The sequence below is a fragment of the Natator depressus genome, chromosome 6, assembly GCF_965152275.1.
Source record: "Natator depressus isolate rNatDep1 chromosome 6, rNatDep2.hap1, whole genome shotgun sequence".
In the NCBI taxonomy this organism is placed as follows: domain Eukaryota; kingdom Metazoa; phylum Chordata; order Testudines; family Cheloniidae; genus Natator; species Natator depressus.
In genome coordinates, this window is record NC_134239.1 from 56,022,252 (window position 1) to 56,043,426 (window position 21,175).

General features: G+C 43.5%; 1 protein-coding gene across 1 annotated transcript in view; it reads left to right on the forward strand.

Moving 5' to 3' along the window:
• The window catches only part of TTC17 (tetratricopeptide repeat domain 17), an 89,044-nt gene continuing 67,869 nt past the window's right edge, over positions 1–21,175 (forward strand). The window contains exons 1-3 of the mRNA XM_074955305.1: positions 1–177; positions 17,624–17,713; positions 18,973–19,142. Coding sequence (XP_074811406.1) covers positions 25–177; positions 17,624–17,713; positions 18,973–19,142 — 413 coding nt within the window. The 5' untranslated portion in view covers positions 1–24. The remainder of the gene's footprint in view (positions 178–17,623; positions 17,714–18,972; positions 19,143–21,175) is intronic.

Here is a 21,175-nt window from a genome sequence, read left to right on the forward strand (position 1 = left end):
CCAGGAAGGCTGGGATCGGGGAAGATGGCGGTGGCAACAAGAGCGTCCGGGTGGGGTCGGTGTTGGCCGGTATGGGGCCGAGTGCTGGGCCTGACCTTGCTGCTGGGTTTAGGGGCTCGGCCCGGCGCTGCCACCACTCACTGGGTGGTCACCGAGGATGGCAAGATACAGCAGCAGGTAAGGGGGTCCCCTAGAGACCGTCACCCTGGAGATGTCTCCCCCCAGAAAGAGCACCCCCCATAGTGAGGAGGTATCCAGTTCTCAACGAGAGTGTGGAAACCGCCTCCCTGCTGTCGCCATGGTGATCTCGTAGGGTATCCCCATAGGATCTGCCCCCACGACACCCCCCTCCCTCCGTTCCCTTGGAGACATCGCCATGGTGACGTCACCTCCCCCCATCCCACCCCGCTTGCCTTCCCCAGCGTGTGACCGTTGTTGCTGTGACTTTCCCCGCCGGCCCCCATAGCCCTTTTGCCCCCCTCGCAGAGCCGGTTCCCAGGGAATCTCTCTGCTGTTGCCGGTCAGGGTGGGCCTAGTTAGGTCTGATCTCCGCAAGGTGCCCAGGGCAGGAACCCCTGTTAGATGCACCTCTCTCCCCCCTCCTTCACTGGGCAACTGATGGAACTTAGTCTCTGCCATTTCCCTCTCTGATATTAGAGTGTCTCGTGTCCCAGAGAAGATGCTGAAAGGGTCAGGACAAGCAGATGTGTAGGTTTCATTTTGTAGATGGAGGCATGTTGATGTCACGTGGTAATTTCTCCAGCGGATAGTCCCTGATGGTTGTTGCACAGGGTATGGATACTTCTTCCTACTCCTTGAGTCTAGTATAGGGTAATACTTGTTATGGGTGGTGATACCTAGGTTGAACTCAGTGTGTTGGTGCAAAGCCAGGCTGCTCTGAGAGCTCATATCACTTACTAGCTCATAGTCATAACTGCTCAGCTAGATCTTCACTTGTGGTGCCTGTTGGCTGAATGTCTGTTTCAAATAGCACCAGAGTTTCTAGAAATTGATTAGGAACTCTGTAATATTCACCAATGAAGTACGGACAGCCCAGCAGGCCCTCACTGGCTATTGAGGTTATTAATCAGTAGAAATAAGTATGTGGGGAAGTTGAATGTAAGTTCAGATTAAAGCTGTGTTTTGAACATTCAGGTTCAGTGCCTGGATGTAACTCACTAAGAATGTTCAGATTTATAGATGGTGTCACAAAAGAAAAATAAATCTGAGTTCTGAGTCACAACATGGAAATAACTTAGTCCTCCTATGCAATAAGTGCTCAGTAACCCTGTGGTGAAGCTTCAGGCAATCCTTTTTGTATTAGCAGATCTCACTGTCCTTTATCTGGAAGATGATGGAAAGTGACTGCTGTGCCTGTTTCTTTTGTCACTGAGTCTTTTTGCTTTAGTGATGGTTAAAATCTGAAGTATGGATGAGTTTGGGATTTTCTCTCCTTATTCTCTTCCGTATTCCTACGGGCTGGTTTAGGATGAGACAGACACGATATTTGCACTGAAATGCAGCTAGCTGTTATCTCCACTCTACAATATTTGTATATTCTTGGTCACAGCTTTTCATTTTGATACTAAGGTTTGTGTCTCAGTTCACTCAATTACTGAAGAGCAGTAGTTCCCATTGATTTTGCTCTTTTCTTACTGATTTGTTCCCTCTGTATTGTAAAGAGGAACAATCAAAATCTACTTTACACTAAATCGACCTTTAGCCTAAACTTCAGTTCAAAAGCCAATTCAGCATACTGTAAGGAAAAGGAGGAGAGGAAACCCTAGAAGGGAGAAAGTCAAAGCATCTTCTCCCTTTCTCTAACTGATGAATCAGAGAAAATAGGGAAAGGTGAGTGATTGACTTAGACATCCTGTCTTCCCTCTCTAAGAGGGAGCTACTTTGTGGGCAGCTAGTGAAATGGGCTCTTAAGTTGTATGTATTGTGGCTATATGAAGTGTGGTGAGATGGCTCCTTTTTTCAGTAGTTTGTAACTATGATTGTTCTTCATAAGGTGGTGCAATTTTTCAGTGTATCTCTCCGAATAAGATCTAAATTCTCTGGATGGATGGTAGGAAGAATGACTGGGAAGTTCCAGTTTTGAGAAAGTAATGGCTTCTGTCTAGGTGTTTCTTTCTCTTCCAGGAAGACGCTCAGATTGCTAAAAATCCCAGTGTTCTTAGTCAGAAGGTAATAATATCCTAGAAAAACCCAGGAAAAGAAATCCCTGCTGGTAATAGCTCACCTTAACTGATCACTCTCATTTTAGTGTGTATGGTAACACCCATTGTTTCATGTTCTCTGTGTATATAACATTGTCCTACTGTATTTTCCACTGCATGCATCCAGTGAAGTGGGCTGTAGCCCACGAAAGATTATGCTCAAATAAATGTTAGTCTCTAGGGTGCCACAGGTCCTCCTTTTCTTTTTGCAGATACAGACTAACACGGCTGCTACTCTGAAACCTATTAGGCAGTGTTTTTCTCAGTGTTCTAGTTGGGGATGCCTGGCTGTTCTTATTAAACTGAAATCTACATTGTTGTCAGCTTGAATTTCTACAGTGCAATTGCTAATATTACTGAAGAAGCTTATGGTTATTAACTTTTCCAAATATAAAATAGCATGCCTAGTTCTCTTCAGTTTAGGTACTACAAGTTTCAAAGAGCATCACTTTTTATTTATGGTGTATCAGCTGCCCCAGGGATTCATTCTAAGTAATAAGCACTTCTTTTGTTCTCTTGTCAAGCAAACCTTGGACGTTTGCTGCAATAGCATAAAGCTCCACTAGTGAATATGAAAATACCCGCTGCTTGTTTAGCATCAGCCTCTGTCTGTTTTTACAGTCTCAGCACTGTTGGAGCAAGCCCTCTTTGCATCTGCATCTTCTTTAACACCCTTTCTAGGTCTTTGCCTCATCATCTCCCATCTCCTTTCCAATCCTGGCTGAAAATATTCTCCTTCAGCAGGTTCCTTCTTAATTTTTCCATCCCACTGGTGGTATTTCTGTTAAAGCACCTTGAGATGTAGTTTGTATAAAAAAGGCTCTGAAGTTTTATTTACTGAAGATTGTTTTCATTTAAGTTATAATAAATATAATATTTCTACTGCACCTATCATTATAGTATCTAGGTGTCATTAGGTTTGTATCCTAGCAAATACAAATGCTGTACAGCACCAGAGATGACTGAGGTTGTAGTAATATCTGTTTCTGAGAACTAATGCTTATGCAGCAAAAACTGTAATAACCTTCAGCAAAGAACGTTTTGTAAGTTAGCATGTATCCAGCATATCCTGTTGAAGGAATGTGAGCTGTAGCTCACGAAAGCTTATGCTCAAATAAATGTGTTAGTCTCTAAAGTGCCACAAGTCCTCCTTTTCTTTTTGCAGATACAGACTAACACGGCTGCTACTCTGAAACCTATAATCTTGAGGGTTTCAGTTCATCAATGACATGATTTTGTTTGGACTTCAGGTCATTTTGTTTCATTGCAGAAAGCAACGATCTCTAATTTTTCTTGTGCTGACATTGGCAAGGTAAATCATTTATTAAAAACTACAGACTTAGAGGACACAGGGATGACCCAGCAGCTAGTGTGTGCTTTTCTGACCTCATCTGGGTGAACATGTGATCATTTTCGTTGTCACCAAGGAACTGTCTGGCATATTGTAAATGCATTTCTAGTGTGGCGCTGGAGATCTTGTATCTTTCCCATTGGAATGGTTTATTGTGCAGCGTAACCTTATTACCTTGATTTATTTCCCATCTCTGAACTTGTTCCTTTGTCTTCTCCCCAAAGGAGATGATGATAGAAATCTCATTCTAATATACATCAAAATGCTAACTTAGTAGCTGGTGTGTGGTCATTGAGTTTCCATTCTCACCCCAGCAGGTCTGCGTTGAATTTTAATTTTTCATTTATTTGGATTTTCGTAAGTTAAAAAACAGAACTGAAGTTATTTCCCTTGCCAAGTGGATTGAAAGATAGTCTAGTTTTGTTGCTGCATCCATAAATGCCCTTTCTTCAAATGCCAAAATATGATCATGTAACATTTTTGAGCTGTAATCAGTGAACCACAACAGAGAGTCCTCCACTGCATATGGCAGTGGTTCTCATCTCTGGTCCGCTGCTGGTTCGACGCTCCAATGGGGGCTGTGAAAAGGGCGGCCAGCACATCCCTCGGCCCGCACCGCTTTCTGTAGCCCCCATTGGCCTGGCGCGGCTAACCGCGGCCAGTGGGAGCCGCAATCGGCCAAACCTGCGGACGCGGCAAATAAACAAACTGGCCCGGCTCACCAGGGGCTTTCCCTGAACAAGCGGTGGACCAGAGTTGAGAACCACTGGCCTATGGCAACAAGATGTTAGAGGGATTATTTACCACTTCAGTGGTAGAAGCACGCAACTGGTGCCAGATGCTACATGGGAGCATACTCCTTTGGTACCAGTAGATAATGCACTTAATAGAGTGTAAACCTAAATTCTGACCAGTGCATCTTTTTGTTTTAATTTTCCAAAACATTATTGGTTTTTAGTTAGGTCCGCAGTTCTTTCAGGTGAGTCTGTCTTGTTACCAGAGCAATTGGTCATTCAATCAATTGTATAACTATTGTTACTATTCAATAAAATAATTTTTAATTGAGCAGGACAGGTGGCTACATTTTCAATAGGGCTGTCCTCTGCAGCTATTTTCTTTCTTTTTCTTAAACGTTGGCAACAGGAGCCCTTAGGCGGTGAAGATTTGTGTGTAGTGCTTAAGTGAGGCCACATATATTAGGCACTTGTCTGATTTTCACACTCTAGGGTATCCTGCATTATTCTGTTGAATGATATAATTAGTTTCTCCGAGTCACTAGTTCTCAGGTTCATTTGCTACTGCTTCACAATTTTTCACTGGTATTCTAGCCTCCCAGGCCCTACTTTAATTATGAGCCTGTGTTCTGGGCCTTGGTGCCCCCATAGCTTCCTACCTTCTGTTCACAGAGGACTCTCAACTGCCATGGAGACTCCCTGTTTACAGTCATGAGGCTCAGGTTTGGAGCAGGCTCAATTTTATTGCCAGTTTGAGTAATGCCAAAGTAAATGGGAAGTGGTAAACACCTATTGGTAACTAAGGTCTTAACCTGGTGGTAATAGCACTTAGTTGACTTAGGTGGTTGTCCAGGTTAGTATTTGCAAAGAAAGTATAGTTATAATTTTATGGAAGGGAGAACTGAACTTGAGAGGTTTTGACTTATTCAGAGCTATAGAGGTAGCCCAGGTGGAGATGAAATATCTGAAGGGCAGGTGCATGAGGATATGTCTGTACTGCAGTCATGTGGCATGATTGTAGCTTTAGCAAACACACATAAAGTAACTTTAATCTAGCTAGCTTAGGTCCCAGAGCAGTGAAGCCACAGCAGTGTCTGTGTCAACACAGGCTAGCCCCATGAGTAATTAACCAGGGTTCTGAGCAGGCTAATAGAGCATAAGATGAAATGTGGGCTGCTGCAGCTTCACTGCTCTGGGACTCAAGCAAGCTAGATTAAAGCCAGCTCAGATATGTCTACTCATGTTGCAGTCGTACCTTATGATTGCAATGTAGACATACCCAACTATGTGTTGGCAAGGCTTAAGCTGATGGGAAGGTAATATGAAGCTTCTGGGTCTTACTAGGTTAATCACTAATCCTGGATACTTAAATAAGCAACAGTGACAAGTAACGCCATCCCTGACCTTCGCTTCGCACAATGATCCACACATTTCTCTGCAAATTGGACTACAGGTTACTCACTGCATCAGGAGCTGAAAGTGGAGACAATACAGAAACACCAGCCTTTATGCAAGATGCTGCATTCTGTACCCTTGTAAGTAGGGCCCTACCAAATTCACAGACATGAAAAACGCATCAGGGACCATGAAAGCTGGCCTCCTCCCGTGAAATCTGGTCTTTTGTGTGCTTTTACCATATACTGTGCATATTTCATGGGGAGACCAGCGTTTCTCAAATTGGGGGTCCTGAATCAAAAGGGAGTTGCAGGGGGGTCGCAATGTTGCCACCCTTACTTCTATGCTGCGTTCAGAGCTGGGTGGCCAGAGAGTGGCGGCTGTTGGCCGGGTGCACAGCTCTGAAGACAGCTACGCTGCTGCTGGAGGGGCCAAGTAAGGGTGGCAAAACCATACCATGCCACTCTTGCTTCTGCGCTGCTACCTTCAGAGCTGGACAACCAGAGAATAGCAGCTGCTGACTGAGGGCTCAGCTCTGCAGGCAGCCGTGCAGAAGTAAGGGTGGCAATACCATACCATACCATGCCATCCTTACTTCTGCGCTGCTCTTGCTGGTGGTGGCTCTGCCTTCAGAGCTGGGGTCCTGGCCAACAGCCACCGGTCTCCAGCTGCCCAGCTCTGAAGGCAGTGCCATCACCAGCAACAGTGCAGAAGTAGGATAGCAATACTGCAACCCTCCTCCCCCACCTCCCCCCAAAAAGAACCTTGCAGCTTCCCCCCCCGCAACTCCTTTTTGGGTCAGAACCCCTACCATTACACCACCATGAAATTTCCAATTTAAATAGCTGAAATAATGAAATTTGCAATTTTTAAAATCCTCAGCTGTGAAGTTGACCAAAATGGACCCTGAATTTGGTAGGTTTCAGAGTAACAGCCGTGTTAGTCTGTATCCGCAAAAAGAAAAGGAGTACTTGTGGCACCTTAGAGACTAACCAATTTATTTGAGCATAAGCTTTCGTGAGCTACAGCTCACTTCATCGGATGCATACTGTGGAAAATACAGAAGATATTTTTATACACACAAACCATGAAAAAATGGGTGTTTATCATTACAAAAGGCTTTCTCTACCCCCACCCTACTCTCCTGCTGGTAATAGCTTATCTAAAGTGATCAAACACCCATTTTTTCATAGTTTGTGTGTATAAAAACATCTTCTGTATTTTCCACAGTATGCATCCGATGAAGTGAGCTGTAGCTCACGAAAGCTTATGCTCAAATAAATTGGTTAGTCTCTAAGGTGCCACAAGTACTCCTTTCCTTCTTCTGAATTTGGTAGGGCCCTACTTATAAGGGAGGGGGAGAATGCTGAGAACATCTCATGCTTGTGTGTTTCACTCCCCACTGGCTCCTGTTGACTTGTACTGCCTTTATTTCAAGGCCCTCAACATCAGAAATCACTTCTCTATTCACAACCCTGTGAGAGAGCTGTGCCCTCCCCACCCCAAGGACAAGGCAGTTAACAGTGCCTTGAATGAAGCTTGGGTGACAAGATGAGCCAAACCGTAAGAATTTTCAGTACATCCGAGAGATCTCATCTGTATTACTCTGGTAAACTGATAGGTTGGTATAGTTGTCTAAGAAGGCTAGGGACTGCTCTTCCAGTTTATAGTAAAAAATCTCCAAATGAAGTAGCAAACTAATTCCCTGCAGTGTGTGTAGGGATCTCTATTGTCTCAGTAATGACAAAGCCATTGAGTTTCAGCTGTTGCACTAATTGCTATTTTCAGGTCAAATTTATGATCCTATGGAGTAGTTAATATACATTCCTTTGATAGGTTTGCATCCACCCTGAAATGCTATTTCTCGCAAATCTACTGATACAGCAAATCGTCTCTTTTTAATGATATTAGGAGTACATGTGCAGAATGGATATAAATCTGTTGTGTCACAAATTTTGTTGTAAAGTTCAGACCAATATATAACTGACTTTATACTGCACTTGTGGCTGTCACTAAGACTCACCCAACCAATGGCAAGACTAATATTATGCACTTCATCTGTTGCAAAGCAGAGAAATTGAAAGAGGAGCAACACAAATGATGCAAACAAAATGCAATGCTATCAGGATTTATTTGCCGAACTAATTCATGCCTCCATGAATGGAGAGAAACAGCTTTACCAAAGTCATGTAATTGAAAAAAGAAAAGGAGTACTTGTGGCACCTTAGAGACTAACCAATTTATTTGAGCATAAGCTTTCGTGAGCTACAGCTCACTTCATCAGATGCAGCATAAGCTTTCTTGAGCTACAGCTCACTTCATCGGATGCATTCACTGAATGCATCCGAGGAAGTGAGCTGTAGCTCAAGAAAGCTTATGCTCAAATAAATTGGTTAGTCTCTAAGGTGCCACAAGTACTCCTTTTCTTTTTGTGGATACAGACTAACACGGCTGTTACTCTGAAACCTGTCATGTAACTGGGTGGTCTGTCTCTTTAAGGGGCAACCAGCCTGTGTGAAAATAGGTGTTTGAGCCTGATAGAGGGCATTATCAGATCCATCTGGGAAAAGATCAGAAGATTGCCTGGTGACGCCCTGATTTCTGTGAAGGCTGAAAGAGCTGAGTTTGAGGGGGAGAGCTGTGGGAAGCAGGCTGGCTCCTGTGGCAGGGCCTGGAGCAGGGCGACTTCCAGGTAGATGGCTTATAGGAGAACTGGGGAAGAGTGGACAGGAGTATGGAGGAGTTCCCTGAGTCAGGGGAAAGGAAGCTGTTGGATTTACATTGAACTGCTTGATTTGGAGGTTTACTAAAGGTTGATGGTGCAATCAATAAAACAGTGCCCTAGAGAGAGGGCCTGAACAGAACCAAGGTGTAGCATTTAAACTTTCCTGGGGTGGGGAGCTTAACCAGCAGTTTACATCACAGCAATGAATCTTAATAAAATCCCACATAGTCCCATAATGTGTGTTTTCTCTCTTCCCCGGTTCTGTTAGGTGCAAACAAAGAAAAGTTAAATAACAGTTATGTGGTTGATCAGAGGTTTGAATGTAATTGTGCTAGTAGTTTAAACAAGGGAGAGTCTCCACATCAGGATGATTCATGGAGGAGCTAGTTAATGCAATAATGAGAGAGAGAGAAGAAAATATATATATATATATATTTGCAGTTTAGCAGCGTGGGACAATCTAAAATCCAATACAGACAAATGAAAAAAATTACGGTACTTTCTGCTGGCCTGCCCCTACATTTCCTGGTGATATTGACTGAGCAACACACTTGATAAAACTAAAAGTGACAACTGATCTCCTGCCTCACTTTCCTTGTAAATGCCAGTTTGCCTGGCCATCTGGCCTACTGCTTTACTGAGTTTTTTCCTCCAGCTCTGCTAGGTCCTTGTGCAATTGGGGAGGAGGGCAAGTGATTAATATTGTGTGTGCTTCCTGAAGCACTGTCTGCAGTACAACTCCCTTTGATCGCATTTACAAGGAGACAAGGGCTGGAGGTCAATGATCATTGACCAGCACATCCAGCATGAAGAGGACAATCAAAACACCAAATGTAAGTGTAGATCAGAGTAGCATCTTAGCCTTCAGGGAAGGACGTACAACATAAATACAGCTGCTTTTTAAAATTAAGTTGTATGTGAGATCAGGTTATCCTTGGCCAAGCTTTCTTAACTTTTCACCTAGCCTGCTTAATGGAAAACTTTAATAGGATGTCAGGCCCTTTCTATTTAAAAACTTGTAAGACATTTGCAGGTACACTTTGTCTTATAAGAGTATTTTTCAAGTTTGATCCTGACTGTCTGTCTTTCTGTACCTAAGGGCTAAGAAACCTAGCTTGATTGGTCTGGATGATTGGGAGTTTCTGACCTATAATGGCAAGTACTTGGTCAAGCACCTGTTGATGTGTGCTTGCAGCTTGACAGAAAGTTAAAGTGCATAGGTTTGTATATTGTGAAGATCAGTGATTAGATGTTAGTCAGATTGAAATAGTGATTCTGTTGTTTGTGTGGGTCAGGTCTGGGACCAGTCACAGAGATGCAGAATTATTTGTTTGCCAAGCCAAGTGTAAAACAGGTAGCTTCTATTAGCTCCTTTCAAGAGTCAGAGTCTTTGAGGCAGAGGGAACCTGAAGCAGGCTCAGAAAGGTGAAAAACACAGTAATGGACAAGTTTGGAGGAAAGCTTAGTTTAAGGCAGGGGTAGGCAACCTATGGCACATGTGCCAAAGGCGGCACGCGAGCTGATTTTCAGTGGCACTCACACTGCCTGGGTCCTGGCCACCAGTCCGGGGGGCTCTGCATTTTAGTTTAATTTTAAATGAAGCTTCTTAAACATTTTAAAAACTTTATTTACTTTACATACAACAATAGTTTAGTTATATTATAGACTTCTAGAAAGAGACCTTCTAAAAACATTAAAATGTATTACTGGCATGCAAAACCTTAAATTAGAGTGAATAAATGAAGACTTGGCACACCACTTCTGAAAGGTTGCCGACCCCTGGTTTAAGGTGTATGATGTGGTGGTACAAATAAATTGACCACTTTTTGCAGAAAAGGGGTAAATTTGGACCAAATCCAGTGTACGCACTGGTATGAGAAAGGAGGAATACCACGTGTTCACAGTATGAAACTAAAAGGCCCCAATCCTGTAATTCACTGCATACAGGCATAGAACTGTGCCCTCCTGAAGTCTCATTGATTTCAGTAGAGCTCCATGTAGGCACTGAACTGGGATCTTAGTGTGCATTGTTTTCCCATAGCTACTTCCTTTGAGAAAGTGGGGGTATGTTAAGTGTGACAGGAAGCATAAGAATAAAACGTGTCATTTTTAACATGTGAAATGTGCAAAGATGAATAACCCTCCTTATGCTGTTACATACTAATGGTGCAACTGCTTTCCCTTTTCTTAATTTGGAAGTATGAAGATAGCTTGTACTTTGTTGTCATGCTAAGACTTTTTTTGTGCTGTCATAATAGTGGTGAAGTGGAAACATGAACACCTCTGTCATAAGATTTGTGAGCACTCTCAGAACTATGCAAGTTACACAGCTGATTTTAAACATGGTGGCAAAGATTCTTTTCCTGAAAATTGTGCTATAAAAACTCAGGCTACAACTGTAGCCTACAGCACAACTTGTCTTGCTCCGTTCTCAAAACAAAGCCCTACCCACATGCTTTAGAAAAATTCTGATACAATTCTGCTAGCAGCAACCATGTTTGAACATCACTGGTCCCATGTGGACAGGGCCTAAATGATCTCTTCAGTCATGCAGGTCTAGACTTTCAACACTCAGTTTTGCAGATACCTTTGTGTGAATTTTTTTGGTTTACAAGCAAAGGCATGGGCTGGTACTTCATAAACACACACCACTTGGAGTGTGAATGGTATGTGATTTGTGGAAACTAGACCTACATGGATAAAATGGATCTCTTCCTCAGAATATTTCTAGCACCCCACATGCTGCTTACCACTTCTGGGTAAGGAAATATATTATCTAATGGGAAAGAAGAACCATTATCAAGGGGAAGATTTGCTTCAGAAACTGTATGTCAGGACAACAACCGCAGCAAACAAGAGGCCACTGCTCTTTACTGCCAAGCATCTCATAGAAACATCTTGTCTTATTTCGTAAGCTATGTGATTGTTACAAGATCCTTGGAACTTACCCCCATAAGACAAATAGAGGCCTGCCAATAGACTGATTACTAGAGAGGATCAGTGTGCATGCTTGCTGGCAGACACAAAGCTGAAGGGTGAGAGAATGACCTTCTAGACAGTGCTATCTTAGAACCCATTGCTTTAGTTCTGTTACGGTTTATCATTGTCATAAATATAAAGGGAAGGGCAAACCCCTTTAAAATCCCTCCTGGCCAGAGGAAATCTCCTCTCACCTGTAAAGGGTTAAGAAGCTAAAGGTAACCTTCCTGGCACCTGACCAAAATGACCAATGAGGAGACAAGATACTTTCAAAAGCTGGGAGGAGGGAGAGAAACAAAGGGTCTGTGTGTCTGTCTATATTCTGTCTTTGCCGGGGATAGACCAGGAATGAAGCCTTAGAACTTTTAGTAAGTAATCTAGCTAGGTATGTGTTAAATTATGATTTCTTTAAATGGCTGAGAAAAGAATTGTGCTGAATAGAATAACTATTTCTGTCTGTGTATCTTTTTTGTAACTTAAGGTTTTGCCTAGAGGGGTTCTCTATGTTTTGAATCTAATTATCCTGTAAGGTATCTACCATCCTGACTTTACAGGGGGGATTTTTTTTTATTTCTATTTACTTCTATTTCTATTAAAAGTCTTCTTGTAAGAAAACTGAATGCTTTTTCATTGTTCTCAGATCCAAGGGTTTGGGTCTGTGGTCACCTATGCAAATTGGTGAGGCTTTTTATCCAACATTTCCCTGGAAAGGGGGGGGTGCAAGTGTTGGGAGGATTGTTCATTGTTCTTAAGATCCAAGGGTCTGGGTCTGTAGTCACCTAGGCAAATTGGTGAGGCTTTTTACCAAACCTTGTCCAGGAAGTGGGGTGCAAGGTTTTTGGGAAGTATTTTGGGGGGAAAGACGTGTCCAAACAGCTCTTCCCCAGTAACCAGTATTTGTTTGGTGGTGGTAGCGGCCAATCCAAGGACAAAAGGGTGGAATATTTTGTACCTTGGGGAAGTTTTGACCTAAGCTGGTAAAGATAAGCTTAGGAGGTTTTTCATGCAGGTCCCCACATCTGTACCCTAGAGTTCAGAGTGGGGGAGGAACCTTGACAATCATGAATTAGGTTTATGGCTTTTAATGCGAGCAATAGTCTCAGCATTCCTATAGGTTAGTAGATCAGCTAGAAAGGGCAGGGCTAAGCTGTAGAAGCCCTTAGAGGTGTAAATGATCAATTTACGTTTACATTGGAAAAAGGATTGGGGGTGTGGTGTGAGAGTGGAGAAAATGGTGAAAGGAGGGGGTCCTTAGCCAGGAAGACTATTTTGGTAGCTTTCTGAATGATTTGAGGAGCAAGATTGCAGCTGTTTAAATGCGAAATGTCATGGAAAATAGATTTGGGAAAGATTTCACATCACTTTCCCTTTGTCCCCCCAAATATAGGATATAGTCTCCAAAGATCAGTTGGTAGTATGATTTTTCAACTTCTAATCATGTCTTGATAAATTTTGGGATGTTGCATGCCATAAAACATCTTGTTGGTAATTGTTCAGTTAACACTGCTTTGTTTAATGTGATATGGCACACTTCTTCTGTGGATTTCAGTGCTCTTGGCAAAGGATGGGGAAGTCCTGGTATACCTCCATTTTGCAAATAGGTAAACTGAAGAACAGAGCGGTATATGCCATAATCAAAGAACTTCTGTAGGCTGCCAAAGAGGAACACTTTGAGTATGTTGGATCTGGAGTTTCTTCACAAACCTATACTACGTAGAGATCATCTGCATTCAGATCCTTCATAGAATCATAGAATATCAGGGTTGGAAGGGACCTCAGGAGGTCATCTAGTCCAACCCCCTGCTCAAAGCAGGACCAATCCCCAATTAAATCATCCCAGCCAGGGCTTTGTCAAGCCTGACCTTAAAAACTTCTAAGAAAGGAGATTCCACCACCTCCCTAGGTAATGCATTCCAGTGTTTCACCACCCTCCTAGTGAAAAAGTTTTTCCTAATATCCAACCTAAACCTCCCCCATTACAACTTGAGACCATTACTCCTTGTCCTGTCCTCTTCTACCACTGAGAATAGTCTAGAACCATCCTCTCTGGAACCACCTCTCAGGTAGTTGAAAGCAGCTATCAAATCCCCCCTCATTCTTCTTTTCCGCAGACTAAACAATCCCAGTTCCCTCAGCCTGTCCTCATAAGTCGTGTGTTCCAGACCCCTAATCATTTTTGTTGCCCTTCGCTGGACTCTCTCCAATTTATCCACATCCTTCTTGTAGTGTGGGGCCCAAAACTGGACACCAGATGAGGCCTCACCAATGTCGAATAGAGGGGGACGATCACGTCCCTCGATCTGCTCGCTATGCCCCTACTTATACATCCCAAAATGCGATTGGCCTTCTTGGCAACAAGGGCACACTGCTGACTCAACAGACATCAATAGACATCAATCCTTCGTAGCAATTGTACTACAACATGGAGACGCCTTAATTTGTCAGATCATGCTAGGGTAAATGCCATCTCTGACTCTTCTGAAATGGGAAGCTTTGAATATATGAAACACTTGAATATGAAACCTAAGGTATCAAATTTCAGAGGAGAAAGTCAAAGTCTTTTTCGGAAAAAACTGTTTAGTTTCATGGTTTGCTCAATTCAGGCTCTACGCCATTCTTAAGAAAAGGTCAAACGTACGTATTTGATCATATTCCTCATTATTAAACTGATGTAGAGTATTTGTAACGATTGTCCTCAGAAAACCAAACTCTACCTCTGTATGTAAACTACAGACTCTGTTATTTAAGTTGAAAATGCTGGAGAGTGGGAAATATGACATTACCAAACTTGATGTAGTTTCCTGGGAGGTGGAGATGGGCTTGAGTAAACTCAAGGATGTTACTGCTTGGTTTTTTTATTGCAGGGAGGAGGAGGAGAGGGGTATTCAAGTTCTTCTGAGCAACAATCCCTTTCCATTTTAAAGGAATAATGCAGTAAAATATTACAAGGCTTGGATACTATTCTGGGCACTAGAATAAACTTCAAAATAGATTGCAACCAGTACGGCACTCATTCATTTGACCACATTCGAATGTCTGAAAATGATGTAAAGGTCCTAAGGACAGCCACCTCATTCACTATGTAATACTAGCTTGTGTGCTGAATGAGGAGGGCTCTGTGGGGGAGAATCAATATGTGATCTCATAACTAAAGATTGTCACAATTGAACTTGATTTTGTAACCCTAACAATAATCTTAACTTTTCTTGGTATGGAATTTTCTAGGCCTTTTCTATTCTATAATGGACCCTCTATTGCATTCCCCCCATGGATAATCATCAAGGTTTAAACCTGGAACAGTCAAATTCACAATGCAGACTTTTTTCATATGTGCTAAAGGAGCAGCTGTCAGCTGGCATTGATAATAGGTGCGATGGGTTGTCACGCCCAGGATGCAATCTGGGAACTGTGGGCACCACTGTGCCCCTCTGGCAACCCAGCTGGGCTGGCCCAGCTCACACTGCTTTGTGGGAGATTTATGGCCAGCCTCACCAGGCCCTGTTATCACCCAACACGACAGCAGGTGACACCACTCACCCAAACTGAGCTACCTGAGCGCAAACAGCAGACACCAGCAAACTTCCCAGCTCCCCAGACATGTACCCCCTTCCTGGAGGATAAACCCAGAATTATATCATCTTGCACTGCACAGGGATCTGTACCATGTAAGCTCATAAATAGTTCACTCTCCCCTCAATGTGGGAAAGATATGCAACAAGCCTGTGTTAACCATGATGAGATTTTTCCCCCCACACACTTCATTTAAAGGGACACTGGTTTAGATAAAGCAAAAAACAAGTTTATAACTACAAAAGATAGACTTTAAGTGATAGCAAACAGATCAAAGCAGATTACCTAACAAATAAACAAAACTACAAACAAAGCGTAAGATACTAGATTGAATAGATGTGAATAAGCAATTTCTCACCCAGGCTGATGATTAAGGCTCCATAATCCATGCAGCTGGCCCAGGAGCCACTTGAGCAGCTCATTCATTCCTTGGGTCAGTCTCACTGGCTGCTGCTGGGGCAGTCTTGGAGCCCCACAGCAGCAGGAGTTTGGGTGTGGGGGGGCTCAGGGCTTGGAGTTGGGACTGGTGCTTACCTGGGATGGGGGGCTCCTCTTCCTCAGCTCTCCTAGCTCCACATGTTGCCTCTGTCGGCAGCCAGGCACCACCCCTGCAGCTCCCATTGGCCACGGTTCCGAGCCAGTGGGAGCTGCAGAACCAGGACTTGGAGCAGAGCAGAGGCAGCACGTGGCGCTCTAGGAAGCTGAGGCCCTGCTTCCCAGGAGCTGGGTAAGGAGCCTGCCCCAGCCCCACCATCTCCCCACCCGTGGCACTTCCCCTCCTCAGCACCTGTGGTGCCCCCCGAGTCTCTCCTCCTCCCCCACCCTAGCCCCAATTTTAGTCAGGGAATTTTTTTAGTAAAAGTCATGGATTATGGGCCTGTGAATTTTAGTTTTCTGCCCATGACCTGTCCGTGACCTTTACTAAAAATAGCTGTGACTAAAATGTAGCCTTACTGATGATACAAGCAGTCCATCTGGTTTCTATACACAGGCTAGAAATCCTTTTAGCCCGGGACCAGCACTTCCCCCAATTCAGTCTTTGTTTCTCAGACGTGTCCAGGAATTCTCTTGTGTGGGAAGTGAGGCCCCTAGATGATGTCACACACACACAAACCCCTTTAGATAGCTTTAACATATGGCGGGAACCGTTTGTTCCAAAAACAGTTCCCAGCCCAGTTTGTGGAAAAACACAGGTACCCAAAATGTAGTTCAGTATCATGTGGTCTGGTCACTTGCCCTTGTTGAGTCATAGCAGCCATTACTTACAGGCCAGCCGAAACTTCTATGGGAAGGCTAAACTCTCCCATAGCCCATTGCCTTTGCTGGTGGGCCATCAATACTGTCTAGCCTCTTCATTGTTGTGCCTGAAAGGCTAGCTGTGCATGCTACTCAGAGTAAGCACATTTGAAATACAGATACATAGTCAATATTCATAACTTTAGATGCAAAAATGATACATGCACACAAACGATTTGCTGAATCTGGCTATCTTAACTTTTCCGATGACGCCTAACATGACCTATCTTATACAAAATGCACCATAATTATGCCATAATCATATCACTATCAGGAATATGGGGTGTAGTGTCACAGTAAGCTAATATTCTCTGTGACCTTTGTATAGAAAAGGATGTATTGGTAATCCCATGCATGTGTAAGTAATTACAGATTGGCTGGCCCACTGTGGTGTGGGAAGTAGAGCTAGGGGACGACACAAGGAGCTCCCCGTGCAGTGGCTAGCTCCAGTCCCAGTTTTTATACTTCTGAGTGCAAAGTCTGAGAGGGTCTGGATCCAGGAGCAGTGTGAGACACTTGTCCAAAGAAGCTGAAGGGTTCTATGGCCCTGCCATTTCCACTCCGGGGGCAGAGCTAAACTGGCATCAGGACAGGATCACACCATTCCAACTCTGGTATGCAGTTCCACAGCTAGTGAATGCCTCCTACTGCACATCGTTGTCATGGACTGTGACTTGACTTACCCACAGTGTAACCTTACATATTGAGCTACCAGTCCCTACATACAGTCTATTGAGACAGAGGCAGGGTGTTTTTGGTTGAGAACCTTAACTTCTGGAGTGTGTTTTGCTCTTGATCTGACGCTTCATGGTGCAGTGTTATGCTCATTTATTTCCAGTCTTCTGCGTAAGTAAATTCTTGAAAAGGGTTGAAAGTAGGTGGGTACGTTAAGGTTACATTACTTTTGTGTTGTATATTTACAGGGGGACTTTATGATGGAAATGTTTTAAAACTGATCACTGCGATCTCTATTTAAGGTCCTTGATACTACAGTAATGGATGATTTAGAAATTCATATAAAATAAGGGGTTTAATCATCCATTTGCCATTATCATTAGGGGAAGCTGTACACCTGAAGATATTTGAATAGGGTTGAAATTAAATGCTCAACTGAATTGCAAACTCAGAGCCCCAAAGGTGGCCACAAATATTGCATGCATACTGTAATACAGAATAATAATGGATGCACTGTCAATGTCTGAAGATAAAAACTTCTGAAATTAGTTCAACAGCTCCATAAAACTGGTTTGAGCCTTAGTTGAATGACATTAATTTTCGTTTTTAAAACTCCATTTATCAAAGCTGTAACATTCTCCTGATTAAAACAATTACATTTTAAACTGTCTTGCAGGTGGATTCGCCAATGAACTTAAAACATCCTCATGATTTGGTGATACTAATGAGACAAGAAACAACGGTAAACTACCTCAGAGAGCTGGAGGTAATGCAGTGTTGTGAGGAATAATACATTACTGTTTGCAAAGTGCTTTGATGAAAAAGGCTGTACAAATTCCAACTAGGGATAGAGGTGTGAGCAGGGAATGTAATTCACATGTCTGAGTGTGCAGTGCTGTTTCAGTGGAAGAATAAAGAATTCTTCCCTCCCTTTACAAGCTTTTTCTGGGGGAAGTTTGATCAATCTCTTGGTATTGTCTTGGGTTGCATTGCTAAATATATTGTTAATATTCATAATGTTATCCATGAAACCTACATTAGCTTTTTAAAAAATATTCCTGCTAAATTATTTGATTCTGCTGCCTTGTGTAATGAATTCCACAGGCTGCTATAGAGAAGCATTGCTTAGAGTTCTGAATTGACTTTGCTGCAGACTGTCAGCTTGCCTCTGTGAGTCTTCTGTGGCTCAGCCCTCTGGCCAGGTCACATAGTCCAAAACACCTTCCAGGGCATAATGAACTCAAAAATAGAAACTGTTCCAAGCCCTTTTGGGCCAGTTTATAAGCAAAATAAATTCTGGCCCTTTCTGGGTTAAATTCCCTCTCTGGAATTGAATCAGCAGGGTTTCATCGGCCACTGATTGCATGTAGTAATGAGGCGGCCTGGCCTTGTTCCTCTGGCTGCAGCCTAGGGAGTGTCCCTCATTACTCCTCTGGCTCTATCCGGGAACTGACTGGCTGGCTGCAGGCAGCTCCTTTTATTTTGGCCTGCTGGCCATTGATTGGCTGTTGCTAGTCCCAAGCCTTTCTGACTGCTGAAGGATCAGATCTCACTGGTTTTGAAAATGGCTGCTCTTTTCCTCTCAACTAACTGTTTCCTGGGGCAGGGTGCAGCAGAGCAGTGGCCCTCCTGTATGGAGTAGTGAAGACCTCGTACACCCTGTCACAAGGAGTCTACACTTTGTGGTAGTGTTTCCTCTTTCTGTTTGTAAATTTACCTACAGTGAAATTTGAGTGCTCTTTGGTCATTCTTTAGGGAGAATGGGAGAAATAAAGGAGGGTCTGGTCAGTTTATACTGTTTTTTCTGTAAGCATATCTCTCTCTCTATATATATATATATATTGGGTAAATCAAAATATCTGTAACAGACTCTGATTTCTCAAGGGAGACCTGTTTAGGTAGTGGTGCTGTTTTTTGTTTGAATGGGTTGCTTTGGTAAGAAAGAAGCTTGGGTTGAGCAAGTGTCCTGTCAGTGGGGATGTGCTTTATTACCTCAATATATGCATGTTTCTATTATTCCTACAGAAACAGTTAGTTGCTCAAAAGATTCATATAGAGGAGAATGAAGACAGAGACACAGGGCTGGAACAAAGGCATAATAAAGAGGATCCAGACTGCATTAAAGCAAAGGTGCCCTTGGGGGACTTGGATCTGTATGATGGCACATACATCACCTTAGAGAGCAAAGATATCAGGTAATGAGATGAAACTCTTGTACTTTAATAAGGTTTTACAAAATAAAAATTAATACCTGAGCGTGAGATCAAAAAAAGTTCATATAGAGAATTTTTAAGAAATTGTCAGATGATAGTTCCCTTGGATGGCATCTGTTTTTATTGTGTGTTAATGTTGGAGGAGTTTTCACTGTATGTGGAGGAGTACTGCTTTCCTCCCCAAACTAATGCACTTCAATCCTGACTTGTAGTGTTGCATTTCGGGGCTTCCGTCTATGATGATCTATAAAGACTAATGTTCCTAACCAGGATTTTTCCTGAGTAGTGAGTGTCAGTCATGTGAATTGAGCTACATGGTGGTGGTTTTTTAGGGTGGTTTTTTTTAAGTGGATAAACTTCCTCTAGTGTGGAGCAGACTGAAACCACCTGGTTCATTTTTAACTCAAGACAAATTTGAAGTAGCATCTCCAGAAATAGAAAACTAATGAATCAAATGCTACCTAACTGTAATGCTTAGAAGATAAAAGGAATATGAATAGTCCATGTGAAGCTCAACTTTTTTGGTTGAGGTGATCTTCAGGGCTGATCTTCCTGCCTTGCCATGTGTGTACTTGAGGTGTGGAGAAGGGTTACTTTATTTAAAACTTCCTCTCCCTAGATCTGAGTTGTCTAGCCCCATTCCCAGATTCTACAGGTTTCTCTTCACTCTTCATAATATTTGTATATCACAATCTAAGGGTATGGCTACACTACAAAATTAGATCGATTTTTATAGAAGTCGATATTTAGAAGTCGATTTTATACAGTCAATTGCGTATGTCCACACTAAGTGCATTAAGTCGGCAGACTGCGTCCTCCCTACTGTGGCGAGCATCAACTTACAGAGTGGTGCACTGTGGGTAGCTATCCCACAGTTCCTGCAGTCTCCGCTGCCCATTGGAATTCTGGGTTAAGCTCCCAATGCCTGATGGGGCAAAAACTTTGTCGCGGGTGATTTTGGGTACATGTCGTCGGGCGCCCCTCCCTCCATGAAAGCAATGGCAGACAATCGTTTCTCACCTTTTTTTCCGGGGTCCTGTCCACCGGCCCAGCTCAGCCCGCTGCCTGCCTGGATGATCCGAACCCCAGGCAGGCAGCGGGTTGAGCAGGGCCGGCAGACGGAGCCCCAGACTGGCAGCGGGCTTAGCCACTCAGCCCGCTGCCGGTCTGGGGCTCTTTCCGCCAGCTCCTGCCAGCCGGGGTCTCAGCCGCTGGCCCCACTCAGCCCGCAGCCATGCTTGCCATACCCTGCCAGCCGGGGTCTCAGCTCACCGTCACCGTACGTCTCCTGGGTGCTGCTGGCAGACGCGGTACTGCATTGCTACCCAGCAGCAGCTCTTTGCCTTTGTGGCAGATGGTGCAGTAGGACTGATGGCCGTCGTACGTCTCCTGGGTGCTCCTGGTAGACCTAGGTGAGGTCGATCGGGGCGCCTGGACAGACATGGCTATCCTCCTCTTGGAGCACCGAATGGGAGTGACTCCAAGTCATTCTCTTCTTTAAGTTTCGTCTCATGGAGATTCAGTCCTGCCTGGAATATTATGCAAGCTGGAGGCTTCTGCCTCAGGCTGCTCTCCCAGCCGGCAGCACCGCACGGTCATACCTGCCCCTTCCTCCCATGGCTCATGAAGCCTGGACAGTAGTAAGGAGCAGTTCAGCTTGTGGAATGACAAATTCAGAATGAAGGATTGCACTCTATGGGCCACGTTAAGATTATTTCAGAGTCCTAGATAGCATTTAGTCCCTAGAAAAGGCTTCATGAAAATTTTCCCCCGCCCCTAACAAAAATGTTAATTTATCAAGGGTAAGGAATCCGGGACTATAATTTAGAGAGAGCTTCCATGTTGTTTAACTCATAATTGATATAAATAAATAAAAGTGAATAAATAAAAGTGAATAAATAAAAGTGAAGTTTCGCAGCGCGGTCTGTTCTAAGACTAAAAATGCAGGAGGGGAGTCAGAAAAAGGATCGGGGACCTGTTTCCACCCGGTTTTGAACCGGGGACCTTTCGTGTGT